A 23,385-nucleotide genomic window follows, 5' to 3' on the forward strand; every position below is an offset into this window, starting at 1 on the left:
CTGGGTGCGGCGGCTGTGGACGGCTGTGCTGGGTGCGGTGGCTGTGCTGGGTGCGGCGGCTGTGCGTGGCTGTGCTGGGTGCGGCGGCTGTGCTGGGTGCGGCGGCTGTGCGTGGCTGTAGGCGGCTGTGCGTGGCTGTGCTGGGTGTGGTGGCTGTGCTGAGTGCGGCGGCTGTGCTGAGTGCGGGCGGCTGTATGTGGCGCGGCTGTGCTGGGTGCGGGCGGCTGTGGGTGGCTGTGCTAGGTGCAGCGGCTGTGGGTGGCTGTGCGTGGCTGTGGGCGGCTGTGCTGGGGGCGGCGGCTGTGGTGGGTGCGGCGGCTGTGCGTGGCTGTGCTGGGTGCGGGCGGCTGTGCTGGGTGTGGTGGCTGTGGACGGCTGTGCTGGGTCCGGTGGCTGTGCTAGGTGCAGCGGCTGTGCGTGGCTGTGGGTGGCTGTGGGCGGCTGTGCTGGGTGCGGCGGCTGTGCGTCGCTGTGCTGGGTGCGGTGGCTGTGGTGGGTGCGGCGGCTGCGTGGCTGTGCTGGGTGCGGCGGCTGTGGACGGCTGTGCTGGGTGCGGTGGCTGTGCTGGGTGCAGCGGCTGTGCGTGGCTGTGGGCGGCTGTGTGTGGGTGCGGCGGCTGTGTGTGGCTGTAGGCGGCTGTGCGTGGCTGTGCTGGGTGCGGCGGCTGTGGACGGCTGTGCTGGGTCCGGTGGCTGTGCTAGGTGCAGCGGCTGTGCGTGGCTGTGGGCGGCTGTGCGTCGCTGTGCTGGGTGCGGTGGCTGTGGTGGGTGCGGCGGCTGTGCGTGGCTGTGCTGGGTGCGGCGGCTGTGGACGGCTGTGCTGGGTGCGGTGGCTGTGCTGGGTGCAGCGGCTGTGCGTGGCTGTGGGCGGCTGTGCTGGGTGCGGTGGCTGTGCGTGGCTGTAGGCGGCTGTGCGTGGCTGTGCTGGGTGCGGCGGCTGTGGACGGCTGTGCTGGGTGCGGTGGCTGTGCTGGGTGCGGCGGCTGTGCTGGGTGCGGTGGCTGTGCGTGGCTGTAGGCGCCTGTGCGTGGCTGTGGGCGGCTGTGCGTGGCTGTAGGCGGCTGTGCTGGGTGCGGCGGCTGTGCGTGGCTGTGCTGGGTGCGGTGGCTGTGGTGGGTGTGGCGGCTGTGGGTGGCTGTGCGTGGCTGTACTGGGTGCGGCGGCTGTGGGCGGCTGTGCGTGGCTGTGGGCAGCTGTGCGTGGCTGTGCTGGGTGCGGCGGCTGTGGACGGCTGTGCTGAGTGCGGCGGCTGTGCTGGGTGCGGCGGCTGTGGGCGGCTGTGCTGGGTGCGGCGGCTGTGCTGGGTGCGGCGGCTGTGCTGGGTGCGGCGGCTGTGCGTGGCTGTGGGCAGCTGTGCGTGGCTGTGCTGGGTGTGGCGGCTGTGCTCGGTGCGGCGGCTGTGGTGGGTGCGGTGGCTGTGGACGTAAGTGGCGTAAGTAACAAATAGCTGTGGCATGAAGTGCCACAGCCTCATGGCACAGCAATTTGTTACTTGCGGAGGGTGAGTATACTTACCTGTCCCGTTCCACCGACGCCATTCCGGGCCATGAATATCCCCCTGCTCCCGGAATCGGCGCCTGCGCAGTCCGCGCTTTCTGGCGCCATTTTCTTGAAGACACACTGCAATGTGTCTTCAAGAAAATGGCGCCGGAAAGCGCGGACTGCGCAGGCGCCGATTCCGGGAGCAGGGGGATATTCATGGCCCGGAATGGCGTCGGTGGAACGGGACAGGTAAGTATACTCACCCTCCGCCTCCTGGCTCGTCCCTGCTTCTCTGTTGGAGATCGCGGTGTGCGTTCAGCGCTTACGCATACCGCGATCTCCTGGGAGCGTCGCTCTGTGGGGTCCAGACTGCGCCGGCGCTTGCGCTTGCGCAGTCTATAAAGGCTTCGGACAGAGTGACGCTCCCAGCGTTATATTATAGATGATTGAGGCTGGTGACATCACTCCTACAGCTGTCCGGCCCTTTCTACCTCCTGATATAAGGTAATGATCAGGGCTGGTGGCTTCACTTCTAGAGATATCTAGCCCTGCTTACCTCCTGGTACTATAATGATTGAGGCTGGTGACATCACTTCTACAGATATCCTTAAGATATTGTGCCCCTGTCCAATACGAACAGGATTACCTCTTTAATCACACTGTGCACGGACTAATAATTCCAGTAAATTAGTTCTGGTTTTAGTTGGCTAAAAATCGAAGAAATAAATGTATGGCTTTTATCCTTTTTAGTATTGCTTTCAGCATGATGATAACCTGTCATGCAATGAATATACGGGGTCTATGAGAGAGAAGCTGAATGTCGTTTGCAGCCGAGACCCTATAAAATAGCCTTCACGCTATACCAGAACTGACTATGAATGGATTTCTCATTTATGTCTGTAATTGATGTGTTGATAGCTCTCCTCCTCTATATATGTGTGCATTTGTTAAGTAATTCACCGTAAAATGCATCTGACTTGCAAGTTTATTTCCCAGCGCAGTGTTTGGGGAAAGAATTACTAATAGATCGGGGAGTTTCTGGCCAGCAGTGGTGAAAGGAGTATTATTTTCATCGAGACCATTCTTCTTCTTTGTCAGAGTGCATTCTTTAGAAAATGACTTTTGAAAAACCAGATCTTGAAATTTGTAAACCTTTCAGTAGCAATGATGTTCTGTTTCTTTCAGGTACGTCTGCAGTCTGGTTTACTATGGTCTGACCTTAAATGCAGGAGCGCTGAAAGGCAATTTATACATGAACGTGGCATTGTATGGCCTTGTAGAAGTCCCTGCTTTTCCTCTCTGCTTATTTTTTATTGAGAAGTCTTGGTAAGTATCATAACATTATGTTCTACATCATTATTCGTAATATGCCCATTAGCTTCCACAGAGTTCTAAATGTGACCAGAAAACCAAAAACTATATTTAGGACCCGTCTAGACAGACTGTTTTAATTATTATGATGTCTTGTGATTCTTGTTCTTTAACTTTCACTTAAAGTTCCTCCATTTAGGAATGTCTAGACACATGATTTTTACAATGGTGGCCTGTGATGCTTTCACTCTCAAGTAAAATGCTTGTTGAGAGACTGTCCTAAACTATGGCCATCACTTGGATCATTGTTCCTCGTGGCTTATTGCTTAGCTTGTTGGTCCTTATTCCATAGCATATTTTTAATGTTTGGCGGTTAAGGTTCTGTTTTACTAGTCTATCTGGCAGTAAATCTGAATGCCCCACTTCTGTGACTGTACCTAATATCCTGCAGTGATCCCTTCCATTATTCACAAACACCTTTAAGCACAGTTTTTGTAATCTGCCTTCCTTTTAGACCCCTACAATATCTAAAAAAACTAATATTTTAATGTATTTCTCCCTATCCTGTCATGTAAACCCTCTTTCTTCCCAAGTCTATCTCCAGGCCATTATCACACGAACACTTCTAAATAGATTGTATTTCTGTTGGAGGACCCAAACTGACATTCCAGATGTCTATGAAGCTGTCTGTTGGCATCATTGTGCCTAGAGTGAAATTACACTGTCATGAGACTGTCCGAACACTGTGCGGAGGGTTAGAATATAGAGAAGTGACAGTCAGGAACGGTGTGCTGTCTAATGTCAGAAGCAGCAGCACAGCCAGCTATTTGTTGGACTTGCAGAGACTCTACATTAGCAAAATAGTAGTGAGTTTTATTTAGAAAGTTGCCTATTTTTTCATTACGAATGCAAATGAGCAATAGTATAATAGTGCACAGGTTTCCTAAGCCTTTTATGAATTCTGTTCATACTTTTAACTCGGTTGAAACACAGTATGCAATTATTGTCTTTTCTCTACTCCTATTTTAAGGCTGGTGTTCAGCTGAGATCGTGAAACTGAGGAATTGAAATGCATTTGTATATTATAAATATGCATGACGTTATTTCAGAAAATATGGAATGTGTGCAAAAACTAATCCATTGTTTATATTACACAGCAGATCTACACAATGTGGGAATGCGAGGGATGTTTAGAGAAGCTACTGAAAAAGTCACACTTAACTAACTCCTGACCAAACGATCTAAAGACTGTCTTATCAGCACTAGTTTTAGTTTTCCTACCATACTAAATAATGGTATAAAGATCTTGTATCACCGACTGATCAGTATTGGGTCATCTGTTGGGATCTCCACTGATCGGTTTCATAACTGGGTGTAGGAGCTCATCAGCTTTTTTCAGCACCGTGCCTCTCTGGCGTTGTAGAGGGTTGGATTGCAGTTTTTTCATATAACTGATATTGGAAGGGGTTCCCTGCTGATCAGATACCCATTAGCGATGTTTCTCTAGTATTTTAGGGATCAGTGAATAGTTGAAGCCCCCGTTAGTACCACTATGAAAACGCGCAGAAATGCTTGAAAAAGCAATACGTTTTTGGTTCATTGCTTTAGAAAATAAATTGGATAGATCCAAACGCAAAGTCAGATAAATCACATTTTGTGCTTAGATTATCGTCGTCACTGTTGTGCATGACTCGGACTACTTGTTTGGAAAAATGTCAAAGATCAAGACAATGGGAAATGTTGTAATTGGCGTATGACGTTTTATACCTCAAGCCTAGCATTTGTGTAGACGTCATGTGTTTTTGTATATTTTTTATTTTTTTTTAACTTCTTCTCAAGCTGTTTTCCATCTTTCTCCTACCTTAGTCGAGGGTTTTATTAATGTCCCTCACTGTTAATAACTTGTGCAGCATGAGCGCACTAACGGCATGCGTTGGAGGAGATTTGGAGTCTGTCAGTCAAGGTGTGATTACAAAGCGGAGTGCTTTCCTGGTTCGTCCACAGATTATTAACAAGCACAGCATCGCACCTTATTCAATTGCTTGGTTGCTCCGCTGCATCTTCCCTTCCTTCTGAGAGTCTTTAAATAATGCACAGCAGAGAGGAGGTAAAGAAAATTCTCTCTGTGTGTCAGAATATGTGTGAAGACTCATGTGGCGGGGGACATACTGTTTGACATTGTAGACTGCATGTTTTCACTGCTTGCTTGACATTTTCCTCGGTATACAGTAGCTAAAACGTTAGTATTTTTCAAAAGTCCTTCAGATTTCCTGGTGAATATTTTGCTATTTGCCCTAATTGATGGTACGTCGACATGTTTGAGCTGTTGCCTAAGAACAGGCACAATAGGGAGACAATGGCATGTCTTCTTACTTTTCCAAGGCTGTTATTTTCCCCAGCCAGCACTCGGATTAACAGGTATTGGCCTGTACATTTGTTACAATCCTACGTTTCATCATTCCCAAATGCAAAAAAAAGGGTTTCAGTGAGTTACTTGGCAGACAATTGATTAATGTCATTCCATTAACACCAGGGCAGGTCAAGACACCAGTATGTAAGAGGACTGATTATCGGTACGAGGATAGACCACCCAAGAGCACGTTTATATACTTGAGTTTGAACTCTCGTCATAACTAATGAGTGACCCAATATGTGTCCCAGGACTTCCATATCAAGTCAAATACATTTGATTTTATAACTGATTAAAGCAGTGATATATTTTAAGTTTCTGATTTCCTTAATCCTAGTCTATAGTACTACCAACGATGATGCGATTGTCTGCTTCCATTATCTGGTAAGCTTGCCGCAGTTAAGTTGTTTAGTGGATTGCTTTCCCAATGAAGTAGGTATTATGCCAAGTCAGGCCTGTACAACATGAAGGCTGATGTGCGGCCCGCGGAGCTGCCTTTGAGACGCCGCTCCCTTCCTAACGGGACTGGAGCAGTGCAGGTCAGCCTAGTCCCCGATGTGCATCGGCATGATGAGGGCAGCACGCTGCTGAGTCCTCACACTGCTGCTGGCGAGGGCCGCAGTGGTGGGAGGATGCGGCAGGCACCGGTAAGCACTCCAGGAGGAGCCAAAGATGAAGGTGTTTTTTTTTTTTTTTGGTGTGGTGTTACTTTCCAGAGTACATTTTAGAGCAATGGGGGGGGCACACAATGGGGAACATTATGGAGAAATGGGGGACACTATGGGGCCATTATGGGGCAATGGGGAACATTATGGTAAATGCGGGACACTATGGGGGTCCATTATTGGGCAATAGGGGACATTATCGAGCAGTGGGTAACATGGAGTTACGGGAGACATTATGGGGCAAAATAGGACATTAGGAGTGTTGTGAGAGGAGGCATAGTATAGTGTATGGTGGAATCCAAACAAATTTGCTCACCTCTAATCCTGTATCTCTGCAAAGATTTTTGGTTCTATAATCAACTGTGACGGCAAATACAAATATACCTTTTGAGAATCATAGTTTGGACATAGTTGACCAAAAGCTCGCTGACATAAGTGACTGGAAGAGGAAAGGGGTCATAGGAGAATGTGTAGATGACAAAGGAAATCTCCTGTCAATAAAATTTAAAGATATCTCTTGTGAAAGCAATGGGCTCTAGAAGCATCTATACCAGAAGACCGTAGGGGTTAGCCCACATGAGGTAATTAAGCTGTATAGGGACAAGTAGCCACAATCACATCCTCAATAGGGTAGCCCGATCATAGAAGATAATATTTGGGACCGTCCTCCCTCCTGCACCATAAGGGACCAAGAGAAAGGATCAGCTTCTCTTTTCTGTGGCACTTTTTTCCAATATATATTGTAAAAGCGAGACCTGTAGAACTTGAGCATTACGATCTCTTAGAAGAACAGGTATAGGTAGTGTCTCAATAAGATAGAACAGGTTTAGGCAAGGTGGCAATCTTAATTGTTGAAACATACCCATAAAACGAAAGAGGCAAGAAGACCATCATGGCAAGAGGTCTTGTTTCTGTCTCTTAAGAGAATAAAATGTATGCCCGTATAGGGTTCAGTGTAGTGAAGAAAAACTACCGTATTTTTTGGCATATAAGATGCACTTTTTCCCCCCCAAAAAGGGGGGGAAAATGGGGGGTGCGTCTTATATTCGCAATGCAGGCTTACCGTGGACCGTGGCGGCAGAGGTGTGGCGGCAGAGGTGTGGAGATGAGGAGGCGCAGTGAGCGGGGTCCCTTTCCCCGGTGAGGTGATGCAGCAGCCCCGGTAATGCAGCAGAGCCGGGTGAATCCTGTTCTTATCGGTGCGCGCGGCCATCTTCCTGAGGCCGCGCGTTCGCAGATGGAGCTCTGCTGCCTGGGGCTTCAGGAAAATGGCCGCGGGATGCCGCGCGTGCGCAGATGGGGATCGCAGCGGCCATTTTCCTGAAGCCCCAGGCAGCAGAGCTCCATCTGCGAACGCGCGGCCTCAGGAAGATGGCCGCGCGCACCGATGATAACAGGATTCACCCGGCTCTGCTGCATTACCGTGGCTGCTGCATCACCTCACCAGGGAAAGGGACCCCGCTCACTGCGCCTCCTCGTCTCCACACCTCTGCCACCGCGGTAACAACAGGATTCACCCGGCTCTGCTGCATTACCGGGGCTGCTGCATCACCTCACCGGGGAAAGGGACCCCTCTCACGCCATACTTCTCACTGTGCCTCCTCATCCCAACACCTCTGCCGGTAACCACTGCTGCCACCCTCCCATGGACACCAGGCCGTGGCGTCGCCCACCTAAGCAGGAAGGGACCCTGCTCTGGTGCACGCCGTACCGCCTCACCCCACCTCTGCCGACACCATGCCTCCTGTGACCCTGCTCTGCCACCACCAGCCCACAGGTAAGATACTGTAAATTCGGACAATAAGACGGACCCCCATCTTATAAAAAATCTTTTTTTCTGCAATTTTCACCCCAAATTTGGGGTGCGTCTTATAGTCCGCGAAATACGGTAAACCCTAAGTACTGGATAAGAGCTCCCACTGGTATGGAAAGTTAGTCTAGAGTGTCACGTTGGTTCAGAGGAATATAATTGTATAGTTAGAAAGCTGGCCACATTCCTATAGGACTATATGTTGATTGGGTAGAGTAGCTCAGATTATATGTTTAGCTTTAGTAAAACTTCATCAGCAATTAAGGACAGGTTAAATTCTCCTGTGGGTTCTATATAGAGCACAAAAAGAGGGGGATAGGGAACACCCCTGCCTAGTGGCATTTTTGACCTGGGTGGGCTGAGAGGATGCATGTTAGTTTATATGGGGTCATTGGATAAGTTTAACATTTCAAATTGAAGACTGTTAGGGAGTAGATAGAACACAAATCCGAGACCATGAAGGGCCATCCTAGAAGTTTGAAAGCCTTCTCTGCCTCATTGCTAAAAAGGAGCGCTCTTAGGCCATGTTCACACTTTGCGGTTTTTACCGCGGATCCGCGGCGATTTTGATGCTGCGGGTCCGCAGCAGTTTCCATAGCGTTTACATTAACATGTAAACCCTATGGAAACCGCAAACCGCAGTGCACATGCTGCGGGAAAAACCGCGCAGAAACGCAGCGGTTTACAACCCGCAGCGTGTCACTTCCATAGGAATGCATTGAACCGCTTACTTCCCGCATGGGGCTGTGCCCACGTTGCAGGAAGTAAGCGGATAATGTGCGGGTGGTACCCGGGGTGGAGGAGAGGAGACTCTCCTCCAGGCCCTGGGAACCATATTTGTGTGTAAAAAAAAAAAAAGAATTAAAATAAAAAATCATGTTATACTCACCTCTCAGCGCTGCACACGGCCGGCCGGTCAGAGTTGCTGTGCGAACAGGACCTGCGGTGACGTTGCGGTCACATGACCGTGATGTCACGAAGGGTCCTTCTCGCACAGCATGTTTGGAACCGGAGCGCCGGGTGCAGCGCCGAGGAGATCGAGAAGTCAGAGGGTGAGTACCTTCTGCTCCACGGGAGGTTTCTGGCCTCCCTGAGCTCGCCTTAGGACACCTGCGTTACGGTTTGACAGGTGTACCGCCCCAGTCAGAGGGTGAGTATATAAACTTTTTATTTTATTTTAACATTACTATTGATGCTGCATATTGCTGCATATGCAGCATCAATAGTATAGGCGGAAACCTGTAGCGGAAACCGCGGAACAAACCGCGATAAATCTGCAGGGATAACCGCAGAGGTTTTGCCCTGCAGATTTATCAAATCCGCTGCGGGAGAACCCGCAGAGGTCACCCGCAAAGTGTGAACATGGCCTTAAAGGGGTTCTCTGAGAATAAGATAAAATGACAATCCTGATATAGTTTATACTGAAGCCTGTCCTAGTCGGCACCGGCTGCAGACTGAAGGCCTACAGCTCCAGAGACTAGCATGAGCTGTATCACATGAATTTCAGCCAGCAAACGGGAGCACAAATGTCATATGTGAAGAAATATCTCTTCTTCGCTAAACACAAGGGGGGTTTCCTCCTGTGTCATCCTCTTCAATGTTTGTTTTCTGTGCACTGCTATAAAGCTATCTGACTGATGGAGGAGGAGGAACATTCATATCTCCTCGCTGAGCACGATGTGGGTAAAACAGATTTCTTGACATATAGGAGCCCTGCTCCCGGCCACTTACTGGGTTTGTGTGATACAGCTCTTGTCAGTTGAGACACAGATCTCGGGAGTTATATGCCTTCAGTCTGCAGCCCATCCTGACACGTGACTATAATGGGCTGAAGTTTGAATTAGAACAGTGAATCCAATGTATCTTCTTCTTGGAGAACCCCTTTAAAGGGAAGGTGCCACTTACCAGCTTTACTGTTAGCTGGAAAATTGGGGCAGTAACTTCTGACATCACCATTTCCCTCCCCTTTTGGGTGGTCTAATATCCCTGGGGCAGAATGAAGAGCAGCATCACAGGGCAGAGCCATTTTGTGTGTGACTGCCCTGTGATCTGCTATCACCAGCAGTTACTGCATCAGAAGCACAGTTAGTTTATGTGGTGTGTATGGAGCAGCATTGTCTGTGCAGAGCTGTCTGTGACTCATCCCTCAGTAAGATAAGAAGGAGCTCCAGGTCTGCAGTGAATGGCCAGGCATTGTGGAGGGAGGAGAGATACATTGTATGGCTGAGAGAGGTGTCAGGTGTCACTCTCTGCAGGCTGGGAATGCAGCTTAATGGAGTGAATGGAGCTCCTGTGATAGAGAATAAGTGGAGCTGGGCAGAGAGCACTGGGAATAAAATGGCTGCTAGTCACACCTACAGCAGTGAGTTGTGCAGCCCACAGAGGCGTGCCCAGCTCACTGCTAACACCTCTCCAATGTTAAAGATAGGGTCCTCGCCGGTCTATTATCTCCTATGTCCATGGGGTGCTGTAAAATGACACTGCTAGTGTTGTGAACTGCTGTGAAACCAAGATGTCAGCCCCCAGTGCCTTCTTTAAACACATATAACACACGAAATCTGTTTCACATGCATTTAAAACTTGGTTATAAGCAGCATGTTATGCTACATTAAAGTGATTTATTAATAATCTACAAACGCGGTACCTTACCTTTAAGTCCTTTTCAATACATCTGTCAAGTCAATTGCCATATTAATGTCGCCTCCCTCCTCTTGCTGTTGTGGGACAAATCACAACTTGTCCTTTTGGACAATGGAATGAATCCAGAGCTTTGAGTGCCTTGCTAGTGTTTTCATGGAAAAAAAACTTTAAATCCAATTTTAAATGGAATCTGTCAGCAGGTTTTGGGTATGTAATCTGAGAACAGCATAATGTTGGGGGGAGGGAGCTCGGTTACAGTGATGTGCCACTTACTCAGCTGCTTGCTGTAATTTGAATACAGTCAATGTTTTGTCAGCAGAAAATGATCACTATTGGACTAGGTGCCGCATGGAAGGTAGTCAGCGAATCTGTGTAACTCAGTCCCCACCACTGACTGGCAGCTTATTGATAATATACAGTGTACACAGGGAGCTGCCAATCAGTGGGCGGGTTATGCACAGCTCAGCATTCAGAGAGCTGCTAGATCTACAGCCGAGAATACACCAAGCTGTCCAGTAAGTGATACATTGCTGGAATCAGGGTCTTTGCCCCCTACATTATGCTACTCTCAGATTTGATAGCAAAAACCGGCTGACGGACTCCCTTTAACAATCGCAATCGGCCTATCATTTTTTTTTTTTTATGTTTTTCATGTCCTAGTGTTATTCTACCCAAGTTTTACCAAAAAGAGTGATGAGTTTAGGGATTAATTCAGAACTGTACGACTACAGACAGGAATGCTGTCCAAAACTTATTAGCAATAATGTGTTAGGCTACGTTCACATTTGCGTTGTGCGCCGCAGCGTCGGCGCCACAACACAAACAAAAACGCAGCAAAACGCATGCACAACGCTGTGTTTTGCGCCGCATGCGTCCTTTTTTTCATTGATTTTGGACGCAGCAAAAATGCAACTTGCTGCGTCCTCTGCGCCCGGACGCGGGCGCCGCAGTGACGCATGCGGCGCAAAACGCAAGTGCAACGCATGTCCATGCGCCCCCATGTTAAATATAGGGGCGCATGACGCATGCGGCGACGCTGCGGCGCCCGACGCTGCGGCGCTGACCGCAAATGTGAACGTAGCCTTAGTTGTAATGGATTCCAAACGATGTTTCAAATAAAGCCTTGAAATTGTATCTTCCACTGGTGCTGGACCTTTTCCTGGGCCCGTTAGGTCTATATTGTTTGCCTTATCTTGTCTGCAAGGGTATGTTTTGTAGCATACAAAAGTGAACCATCAGGCCCAGGGGGACTTAGTCCTGGGAAATGGTTAGATAATGTTGTGTTTTGTCACTTGTCATGACTTCCTGTGAAAGAGTACAGAGAGTGTGAGTCGGGGGACCTTGCCAACATAATGGGTATCTTCTTGAATGAAACAAATGAACTGTGAGCGTAATAAAATGCCAGAGCCGAGCAGATGTCTGCAGAGGTGCAAAATATTTGGCAATGGAGGGGGCGGGAGGTTTTGCAGCAGCATTGGCAGTGGGTCATTTTGACTGCATTTATTTCTATGAGACTAGTGAGGGTAATCTGTCTCAATATGAGGCTGACTGGCCGATGTGATGGATAGGATGGAATTGGATGTGACCTAGGAACAATGAGGTGTTTAAATGCTAATTCGGTGAAAACGGCCTAGCAACCAGCCTGATTCTGTAGCTCCTTAGTAAGTCCAGAGCTAGAAATGAACAGCTGTCGGTTCCCCTTTAGCGCCTTTTCAGAATGAGTTTGATACGTTCCTTATTTGTAATGTATAATAAAATATTATTTACATTATTTATTGCTTCAGATAGTTTTTTTTTTGTTGTTGTTAGCACAGGATATTTTTTTAGGTGACATTCCAATTTTCACCTTACACAGCATGACCCAACCAATAAACTGATGCTTCCTATTAGGTATAAACCATGTTAGGGCTAGCGGAACGCACCAAATAATTAGAGAAAAGGAATAAGGTGCGTTTGCAGCCCGGGGTCCACCGTGCAGAGATGGAACCTGCTGCTAAGCAATGACGGACTATATGCGGTACAATGAGGATACACACGAGTTAGCTTCACCCTGTGTGAAATAGGCGAACCCTGTTGCGTCACAGGGCCACAGTACCGCACGTAACAAAACTAATAATTAAATAGCACGAGAGTGCATGCGATGCCACACTAGCGGACGCCACTAACCACCCAGACTTGGGTTTGGAAAGCGCGGTGATAGCGCACGGCGCCGCACTGGCGGTCACAGCAATAGACGCTGTTTGTGTACCAGTGTTGGTTACAAGTCGGGTGCTAGATTACAATCATCCTCCTTACGCGAGCATTCAAACACAAGGGAGGGGATGATTAATGAGCGACTTTCACTCACAACACACACACATAAACAAGAGTATACTAGTGCATGGCCGTTCGGCCATGCAAACCTTTTATAGCTGCAGCATGTACAGGACCTTCCCAGAAGGACCAATGGGAGGCTGCCACAGAAGTTGAGCACCTTCAGGACCTTCCTGGAGGACCAATAGGATCTACTGCAGTATCTGAGCATGTGACCCTCGATCTCCAACGGGAGATCTTGCCCTGGGCATGCTCAGAAGGGGAAAAGCAGGACTTAGTCCCAAAAGCGTCTGCTCGCCGCTGCCCAGCACTGGCTTCAATGGCAGAAGCTGGAAAAGCAGCAAGTAACCCTTTGCACAGAGTGAGACTGAGCAAGACGCTGGGACCGACGTCTCCGCTGAGCAGGCTCCACCGCGGCTGATGCAGAATGAGAGACCGCAGCAGACATGGTTCGAGATTCCCCCTGTGCAGCAGATATGGTTCAAGATCCCCCCTGTGCAGCAGCGGGAACTCGACTCCTAACAAACCCCTTCTTAGCTTTTGATATGCACACAGGGGAAAAGGTCAACAGCTGTGCTCTCAGGCATTACTGCTATTATATAGCTTAGAGGGATATAGCAGGATCACACCATGGAGAATATGTGGTAGAGATGGCTGAGCTCTTACTCGATCCTTGCGTAGTGACTTCTGCACATGTCACAGAGCATGCTCACTGCATTCTGTCATGTACATATATCACACATACACAAAAATAAGTATTTGATACACTGCCGATTTTGCAAGTTTTCCCACCTACAAAGAATGGAGAGATCTGTAATTTTTATCGTAGGTACACTTCAACGGTAAGAAACAGAATCTAAAAATAAAAAACATGAAACCACATTGTAATCTTTTTAAATAATTAAATTGCATTTTAATGCATGAAATAAGTATTTGACCAACTACCAACCAGAAAGAATTCTGGCTCTCAGAGACCTGTTAGTTTTTCTTTAAGAGACCCTCCTACTCTTCTCTCATTACCTGTATTAATTGCACCTGTTTGAACTCATTACCTGTATAAAAGACACCTGTCCATACACTCAATCAATCACACTCCAACCCCTCCACCATGGCCAAGACAAAAGAGCTGTCTAAGGACACAAGGGTCAAAATTGTAGACCTGCACAAGGCTGGGATGGGCTACAGGTCAGCTTGGTGGGAAGGCAGCAACTGTTCGCAAAGTTATTAGAAAATAGAAGAAACACAAGATAACTGTTAATGTTCCTTGGTCTGGGGCTCCATGCTGGATCTCACCTCGTTGAGTAAGGACGATTCTGAGAAAGGAATCAGCCCAGAACTACACGGGAGGACCTGGTCAATGACCTGAAGTGAGCTAGGGCCACAATCTCAAACATTACCATTCGCAACACTCTACGTGTGATTTAAAATCCTGCAGGATCGCAAGAAGCATTTCAAGGTCCTGGAGTGGCCTAGCCAGTCTCCAGAATTGAACCAAATATAAAATTTTTGGAGGGAACTGAAACTCAATGTTGTCCAGCAACAGCCCGGAACCTGAAGGATCTGGAGAAGATCTACCGTATATGAGAACTACAAGAAAGATCTGACCTCTGTAATTGCAAACAAAGGTTTCTGTACCAAATATTAAGTTTTGTTTATATCAAATACACTGCTCAAAAAAATCAAGGGAACACTAAAATCCCACATCCTAGATATCACTGAATGAAATATTCCAGTTGTAAATCTTCATTCATTACATAGTGGAATGTGTTGAGAACAATAAAACCTAAAAATTATCAACGTAAATCACAACTAATATCCCACGGAGGTCTGGAGTTGGAATGATGCTCAAAATCAAAGTGGAAAATGAAGTTACAGGCTGATCCAAGTTCAGTGGAAATGCCTCAAGACAAGGAAATGATGCTCAGTAGTGTGTGTGGCCTCCACATTCCTGTATGACCTCCCTACAATGCCTGGGCATGCTCCTGATGAGGCGGCAGATGGTCTCCTGAGGGATCTCCTCCCAGACCTGGACTAAAGCATCCGCCAACTCCTGGACAGTTTGTGGTGCAATGTGACATTGGTGAATTGTGCGATACATGGAGTCCCAGATGTGTTAAATCGGATTCAGGTCTGGGGAACGGGCGGGCCAGTCCATAAGCTTCAATGTCTTCATCTTGCAGGAACTGCTGACACGCTGCAGCCACATGTGGTCTGGCATTGTCCGGCATTAGGAGGAACCCAGGGCCAACCGCACCAGCATATGGTCTCACAAGGGGTCTGAGGATCTCCTATCGGTACCTAATTGCAGTCAGGCTACCTCTGGCGAGCACATGGAAGGCTGTGCGGCCCTCCAAAGAAATGCCAGCCCACACCATTACTGACCCACTGCCAAACCGGTCATGCTGAAGGATGTTGCAGGCAGCAGATCGCTCTCCACAGCGTCTCCAGACTCTGTCACGTCTGTCACGTGCTCAGTGTGAACCTGCTTTCATCTGTGAAGAGAACAGGGCGCCAGTGGTGAATTTGCCAATCCTGGTATTCTGTGGCAAATGCCAAGCGTCTTGCACGATGTTGGGCTGTGAGCACAACCCCCATCTGTGGACGTAGGGCACTCGGACCATCCTCATGGAGTCGGTTTCTAACCGTTTGTGTAGACATATGCACATTTGTGGCCTGCTAGAGGTCATTTTGCAGGGCTCTGGCAGTGCTGCTCCTGTTCCTCTTTGCACAAAGGCTGAGGTAGTGGTCCTGTTGCTGGGTTGTTGCCCTCCTACGGCCCCCACCACATCTCCTGGTGTACTGGCCTGTCTCCTGGTAGTGCCTCCAGCCTCTGGACACTACGCTGACAAACACGGCAAACCTTCTTGCCACAGCTCGCATTGATGTGCCATCCTGGATGAGCTGCACTACCTGAGCCACTTGTGTGGGTTGTAGAGTCTGTCTCATGCTACCACGAGTGTGATAGCACAACCAGCATTCAAAAGTGACTAAAACATCAGCCAGAAAGCATTGGTAATGAGATGTGGTCTGTGGTCCCCACCTGCAGAACCACTCCTTTATTGAGTGTGTCTTGATAATTGCCAATAATTTCCATCTGTTGTCTATTCCATTTGCACAACAGCATGTGAAATTGATTGTCAAACAGTGTTGCTTCCTAAGTGGACAGTTTGATTTCACAGAAGTTTGACTTACTTGAAGTTATATTCTGTGGTTTAAGTGTTCCCTTTATTTTTTTGAGCAGTGTGCGCGCATGTAGTAAAAGCCCTCAGCTTGTTGCTGAGAGGCATTTAGCATAATGTGTTCCCCTGTGTGATGGCACTTAGCCAATTGCTGGGAGTCATCCTGTATAAAAGACTCCCTCTCCCTTTATGGAGTCGGCAAGCAATGAGTTGAGTCATTAAGGAGTTGGTGTTCTTCACTGGTCCTGGTCTGGCCAGAGTCTTGAACATTGTCTCTTGGTCCTGGTGAGGCCGGTGCCTGATCCAGTATCCTAGACCGGTGTGTCTAAACATAGTGACCAATCAGTGTCAGTGAACCTCAGCAGCTGCAGTCCCGGGATCTGCATAGGAGTGGTATTTGGCTGTTTGCTGCAGCCCAGTTTCTCTCCACCATCAGGAGATTCAGTGAACACTTGATAGTCACTTAGCTATGCCCCTTCTTAGACAAGACTGGTCCTATGGTACAGTGGGTTCACAAATCCACGTGCTCCTCTGTTGGGCATAACACCCACATAAAATTTTGCAACTTTTGGCATTCTACACCATTTTTGCCCAGCTATGACAAAATGGCCAGAGCTTGATCTGGATTGCGGCGTGACGATGGCTACACATAAAATTTATGACTATCAGTGATGTTCACTTTGCCATGAATCTTACTCTAGCAAGGACTGGAGTAGGAATTGTGGCGAGGCGCCCACAGAAGTGTACACCACTCATCTGGCGCTCCGGATTTATGAAAAGGCCTGTGCCTGTTGATGAATCGGGCTCTTTGTTTTTGAATGTGACAAAAAAACTTAATCTGCAAATAGCCTGACAGTCTTTAGTGTGCCGACTCAAAATGTATTGTAAATGTGAGAAGTACAGGGTTAATAAATAGGTCTGTCCGCTTTGATTAATTAGACTGAGAAGCTTAGAGAAGACTATTTGACCAAAGTTTAAATTTTACTATGCAATCCATAAAAAATGGAACCTTGCAAGTTATACTCGTCTTTTTCATCCCCAACTTTAATAACGTCCGCTACTTCCTACATCCTCCAGGCTAGATGAGTATAGACATGATTGCTTATTACTGCTCCATATAGGCAGAATGCTTAGCTAATGAAAAACACCCCCGTTTGGGTCTGCGTGGCATAGAGGTGTGATCATCTATAATTTTACAGTCATACATCAGAGGGATATAATGTCGCTCTCTAATGCAGCATTACATTGTCGGATGTTCCTTTAGTTCTGCCCGCTCAGTAACTGCAACTTCTAATATCATTAGTACCGGGCCGGGATTGCTCTGCAGTTTTTGGTGCAGCTTCTGCACGTCTCATTATCATTATTGTTATATTTATTTATTGATGTGTTTTTGTTTTTATGTAAATTTTGCTTTAATATATTATGTTTCTTTGCTGAATAATATTTGATATATAATATGCATTTGATCTGCCATGAAGGCCTGATTACTGGGAATTTGACCACTATGTTATGTAAATGGAGGAGAGCCAAAATGTCATGCAAATTGCCAATGTTTCTACATGTGCTATATACAATCATGGAGACTGTGTGTGGGCATTTCTCTGCTATACGCAGGGATTGGACACCACCCACATTTCTTCAGATTGGCTGGAGACCCTGGTGGTCGGACCCGTATTGATAACATTCTTCTCATGTTCTCTGGTAATAGCATAACAGAGAAAGCCGAGTAATGTAAGGATGGGTCACACGACTGATTTCTCTAAATCCGAGACAATCTGATCAATTGTGGAATTTACACTCTGATCAGACTCTGAACCAATTTTCTTGGAGGTGGGAAAAAAAATTCTCCACCTTTTCTGTATTGTCAATCCATGAAAATCGGACCACACTTCCGAGTGCAGTCCGATTTTTATTTTTTTTTTCAATCGACCCATAGACTTTAATGTGTGAGTGCCATCCGATTCTTGAGGGCAAATCGTGCATGCTGCACTCTTTTTTTTTTTTCTTGGACCAACGAAAAAATTAGACATGTTCACTGCCCTTAGAATAACATAGGGAAGAGGGCAAATTCGTCTAAAGGACAGATGGCATTCGTCCGGTTGTGTGCACCTGACCTAATAGTGATAGCATCCATTACTGGTTACACCATATGAATCAAGATAATTCATCAAGGCTTTTCCAAAATGTTATGGCATTGGAGAGGTTCACATTATGTTACACACCGTTTTGATGCCAGTTTTCTAACACATAGGCAAAAGTGGGCTCAGTTAGCCACGCACATGAGCTGTAAGCCAGATTTATGAATTGCAACTTTTTAAAATGTCACCCAAAAAAAGTAGCATTTCTCTCTCCAGTAGGGTCTAACATAAAAAATGGAAAACCGCTCTATACCGAACTGTTAGATGGAGAGATCTAAAAATGCGACTACGCAAAACTTACAACACGAAACTAACAGTCCTGCTAAAGTCTTTGGTTACTTCTCTATGATTTGTCGATTTGTTTTATATGCTATGTAGGTTTGTAAATGATATTAGTAATAAATAGTGATGAGCGAATATACTCGTTACTCGAGATTTCTCGAGCACGCTCGGGGGTCCTCCGAGTATTTTTTAGTGCTCGGAGATTTAGTTTTCCTCACCTCAGCTGCATGATTTACATCTACTAGCCAGCTTGATAACATGTGGGGATTTCCTAGCAACCAGGCAACCCCCACATGTACTTATGCTGGCTAACGGATGTAAATCATTCAGCTGCGGCAATAAAAACTAAAACTCTAAGCACTAAAAAATTCTCGGAGGACCCCCGAGCATGCCGGGGAAATCTCGAGTAACGAGTATATTCGCTCATCACTAGTAATGAAGATCAAATGTTTAGTGATCCTTTTTATTATTATTCTTATTATTATTAGGTCTGGAAGAGGAAAATCTACGGCTGGGTTTCTAATTTTTGCTGGATTGGCTTGTATAGTCACAATGTTTTTATCAGACAGTGACGGTAAGTAATTTTAAGCAAAAAAAAAATACCATCACTAAAGGGTTAAAATGTTTTTTTTTGTTGTTTTTTTTTTTGTCAGATACAATTGTCCATCTTCACAAACACATTTTTATTTTTTTCATTGTTCCAATCTATTTAGAATGAAAAGTAAAGCAACTTTGCAAAAGGTCTTCATTAAAGTGTAACTATTAAATACATTTTGATATGTTGTAGTCCCTGTTGTAGAGGTCTGGGACCTAAGTCCTCCACCAATTACCCAGACCAGCGGGCAGAAATGCCCTGCTTAAGCCTACTTAGTCTGGTATGGGCTTGGTGTCATCTAGGGATCTGTGCATCGCTCTGCACATCTCGTGTATAAGCAGAGCCCCTTTTTTTTTGAGCAATTGGGGTTTCTGCTCTTGGACCCTCTACCATCTACATTGGTGAACTGGGGCTATAGTTAGCTTAAGTGTTCTCCTTTACTTTATTGTTTGTCTGCCGCCACAAATCATATTTATTCGAGATGCATTAGAGCTATTAAAGAAATTGATTACCGAGGTAGACGTACATCATCAAATACTTAATTCTACTCTACTGTGTACGTAGAGATGAAGATCTATGCACCTGGAAAATCTTTTTGGCTCTTTCTACACAGATTCATTAATCTTGTCGAATTTTTAGGCAGTATGAACTTATACCAGCCTTAAAATGGGCCAGATTTATCACACTGGTTGATAAATTTTGGGGGAAATGGTCTGATTTGTTGTTGACATAAAAGCTTCTAATCTTTCCCACTTCTCCACTCCTCCCGACCATCCATCCGTCAAAGCTAAAATAAGTTCCAAATGATGCAAAATGCTTTTATGGAAAATGTTTGTTATGCGTTTACCTTTTACGTTCAAGGAAGTTCTAATCCCACTTCTAAAGGGGTCTCTTGCTTGGCATAGTGTCATGCTGTGACATTTGTACATTGACTGTATAGTGTAGGGTGATCTGCGGCTCACGATGCTCACAATCATAAGGTCACACATATGCATACCTGTGTCTGGGAGCTGCTCACCTGTGTTTTCTAAGACGAGGGTGGCTTGTAGAATGGGAGCAATGATGGGTAATGACACCTTGTGTCCTTTTCTGGGATCCCAATTTATAGGCAATTTGGAGACTCTTGACCTTTTTGTTGCACTCTAATGAGGGGTAGATGACATGGAAAGGCGTATGGTTATCTTCATTGTATTTACAGTTACGTCCATATATATTTGGACAGAGACAACATTTTTCTAATTTTGGTTATAGACATTACCACAATGAATTTTAAACAAAACAATTCAGATGCAGTTGAAGTTCAGACTTTCAGCTTTCATTTGAGGGTATCCACATTAAAATTGGATGAAGGGTTTAGGAGTTTCAGCTCCTTAACATGTGCCACCCTGTTTCTAAAGGGACCAAAAGTAATTGGACAATTGACTCCAAGGCTATTTCATGGACAGGTGTGGGCAATCCCTTCGTTATGTCATTCTCAATTAAGCAGCTAAAAGTCCTGGAGTTGATTTGAGGTGTGGTCCTTGCATTTGGAAGGTTTTGCTGTGAAGTAAACATGCGATCAAAGGAGCTCTCCATGCAGGTGACACAAGCCATCCTTAGGCCGGCGTCACACTAGCGAGTTTTACGTACGTATGAGCGCAGAAAATACATCCAGAAAATACGCATTGCACACGGCCCAATGATTCTCTGTGGGGCAGCTCCTATCTGCCGTATATTACGCATCCGTAATATACGGTATGGTACGGGTGTAGAAAATCGCAGCATGCTGCGTTTGTCAGCGTATTGCGCAAAAAATCTGCCAATGAAAGTCTATGGGGGCGAGAAAATTATGGATTACACACGGACCATGCGTGTGACTTGTGAGAAATACGCACCGGTGTTCTATAGAAAAGTCGGCAATTCAGTGCAGTGTACAGTAAAATCACACTGATAGAATAGAATAGAATAGAATAGGTAGAATAAATGTGTACACATAGAATAGGTGTGTGTATATATGTATGTGTATATATATATATATATATATATATATATATATATATATATATATATATATATATAATCAGTGAGACACTATACTGTATATATATATATATATATATATATATATATATATATATATATATATATATATATATATATATATATTTAATTCAGCGCTAGATAGCAGAAAAGCTGGTAATTCAATTGCCGGCTTTTCCCATCTCCTTCACAAACCCGACAGGATATGAGACATGGTTTACATACAGTAAGCCTTTTCATATCCCTTCTTTTATTACGTATTCCTCTTTACTAATGTAACAAGTGTCTCTGTGTAAAATTTGGGGGCTCTAGCTATTAAATTAAAGGGTTAAATCCCGGAAAAAATTGGCGTGGGCTCCCGCGCAATTTTCTCCGCCAGAGTGGGAAAACCAGTGACTGAGGGCAGATATTAATAGCCTAGAGAGGGACCATGTTTATTGGACCCCCCTGGCTAAAAACATCTGCCCCAGCCACCCCAGAAAAGGCACATCTGTAAGATGCGCCTATTCCGGCACTTAGCCTCTCTCTTCCCACTCCTGTGTAGAAGTGGGATATGGGGTAATGAAGGGTTAATGTCACCTTGCTATTGTAAGGTGACATTAAGCCAGGTTAATAATGGAGAGGCGTCAATTATGACACCTATCCATTATTAATCCATGCACCCTCTGCTGGATGAACTCATATGAACTCGAGCGTGAGAAAATATTCTGAAAAGTTCCCAGGCTGGAGTTCATATGAGTTCATCTAGCAGAGGGCGCATCACTGCGACTCGAGGTAACTACAGTACATTCCCCAGCATTCCATTCATTCACAAGTTTTACAGTCAGGAGCACAGCTGCATTAGCAGAGCTCCTGGGTGTAAAATGATTTAACCCCTTCAGATGGATTTACAGCGTGGGACAAGACTGAACGAAGGAAGGTATGAAATATTGTTGTTTGGTTTTTTTTAACTTTATTTCAGGTGACAAGGGTCTTCAGGTGGATTAAGAGTATAATAAAATATTAAAATACCATGTGTCTTTATTTCATTAAAATACTTTTTAATAATGTGTGTGAGTTTTATTAACCATTTCGTACTATTGGATTAATAATGGATAGGTGTCATAATTGACACCTCTCCATTATTAACCTGGCTTAATGTCCTCTTACAATAGCAAGGTGACATTAACCCTTTATTACCCCATATCCCACCGCTACACGGGAGTGGGAAGAGAGAGGCTAAGTGCCAGAATAGGCGCAGATGTGCCTTTTCGGGGTGGCTGGAGGCAGATGTTTTTAGCCAGGGGGGTCCTATAACCATGGTCCCTCTCTAGGCTATTAATATCTGCCCCCAGTCACTGGCTTTCCCACTCTGGTGGAGAAAATTGCATGGGAGCCCACGCCAATTTTTTCCGGGATTTAACCCTTTAATTTAATAGCTAGAGCCCCCAAATTTTACACAGACACTTGTTACATTAGTAAAGAGGAATATGTAATAAAAGAAGCTCGAAAGAAGCCATTGATGACAGCCATACAAAGACAAAGGCGAAAACTGTGGGCATTGAAATATTTAAAATGGAGGAAGGAGGAGTGGGAAAAACTGCTATTTAGTGATGAAAGCACTTTTTGCATTTTAGGAAATGATGGCAAATCTTATGTTAGAAGGTTCCCACATGAAGAGTACAAGCCAGAGTGTTTGAGCTTCTCTGCGAAACATCCGATGAAAGTAATGGTCTGGGGCTGTATGGCAGCCAATGGTGTTGGAAGAACAAGGTGGCTACTATTGACTGGCCAGCTCAGTCCCCGAACCTCAATCCAATTGAAAATTTGTGGCACAAGGTATCATTAAAGATATCTAGAAAACAGCCAAGGACCAAGAGTGAGTTGATTGAGGCTCTGATACAGGCCTGGAACCACATCATCACTCATGAACATCTGCAGAAGCTTGTTCACTCACTGCCACAGAGATGCAAGCTGGTGCTCAAGAGCAATGGCTGGTCAATAAAGTATTAGAAGCTAAAGATGCACTCAAAAGGCCCTTTTCAGGACTCTGAATTAAATAAAAAATAATAAATCTTAAAAAGTAAAATTTAAGTCTGTGTGAACTTGCATTGGAAGTTAATGAACTTAGAAACCTGTTCACCATTCTACACACTGTACTGGTGTAGGTATGGTTATGCTGTAAATTTTTTTTATCTAAAATGCGCATACCATAACAATTTATACACTTGGGACATTCAAAAATGAGTATGGCATGCAATAAGGGATTACAAAAACATATATGTTCCACCAGTTTCACTGTAGAGATGCAGAAGTATGAAACATAGTTTTCTTCACGCCTATGCAGGACTTTTGAACATGGTTGTATGTATATATATATATATATATGTATATATATATATATATATATATATATATATATATATATATATATATATATATATATATATATATATATATATATATATATATATATATGTGTGTGTGTGTTTTTAAGAATATTTGAGCCGATGGATCCATGATATGTCCATTTTGCAAGCCTGTGAGAAAAAATTGCCGTACG

General features: G+C 45.5%; 1 protein-coding gene across 3 annotated transcripts in view; it reads left to right on the forward strand.

Annotated features, from left to right (window-relative positions):
- LOC143769920 (solute carrier family 22 member 15-like) overlaps positions 1-23,385 on the forward strand; it is a 278,504-nt gene that overhangs the window by 98,054 nt on the left and 157,065 nt on the right. For all 3 annotated transcript variants that reach the window (XM_077258975.1, XM_077258977.1, XM_077258976.1), the window contains exons 7-8: positions 2,667-2,807; positions 18,718-18,803. In XM_077258975.1, coding sequence (XP_077115090.1) covers positions 2,667-2,807; positions 18,718-18,803 — 227 coding nt within the window. The remainder of the gene's footprint in view (positions 1-2,666; positions 2,808-18,717; positions 18,804-23,385) is intronic.

This window comes from Ranitomeya variabilis, chromosome 4, assembly GCF_051348905.1.
Source record: "Ranitomeya variabilis isolate aRanVar5 chromosome 4, aRanVar5.hap1, whole genome shotgun sequence".
Taxonomy (NCBI): domain Eukaryota; kingdom Metazoa; phylum Chordata; class Amphibia; order Anura; family Dendrobatidae; genus Ranitomeya; species Ranitomeya variabilis.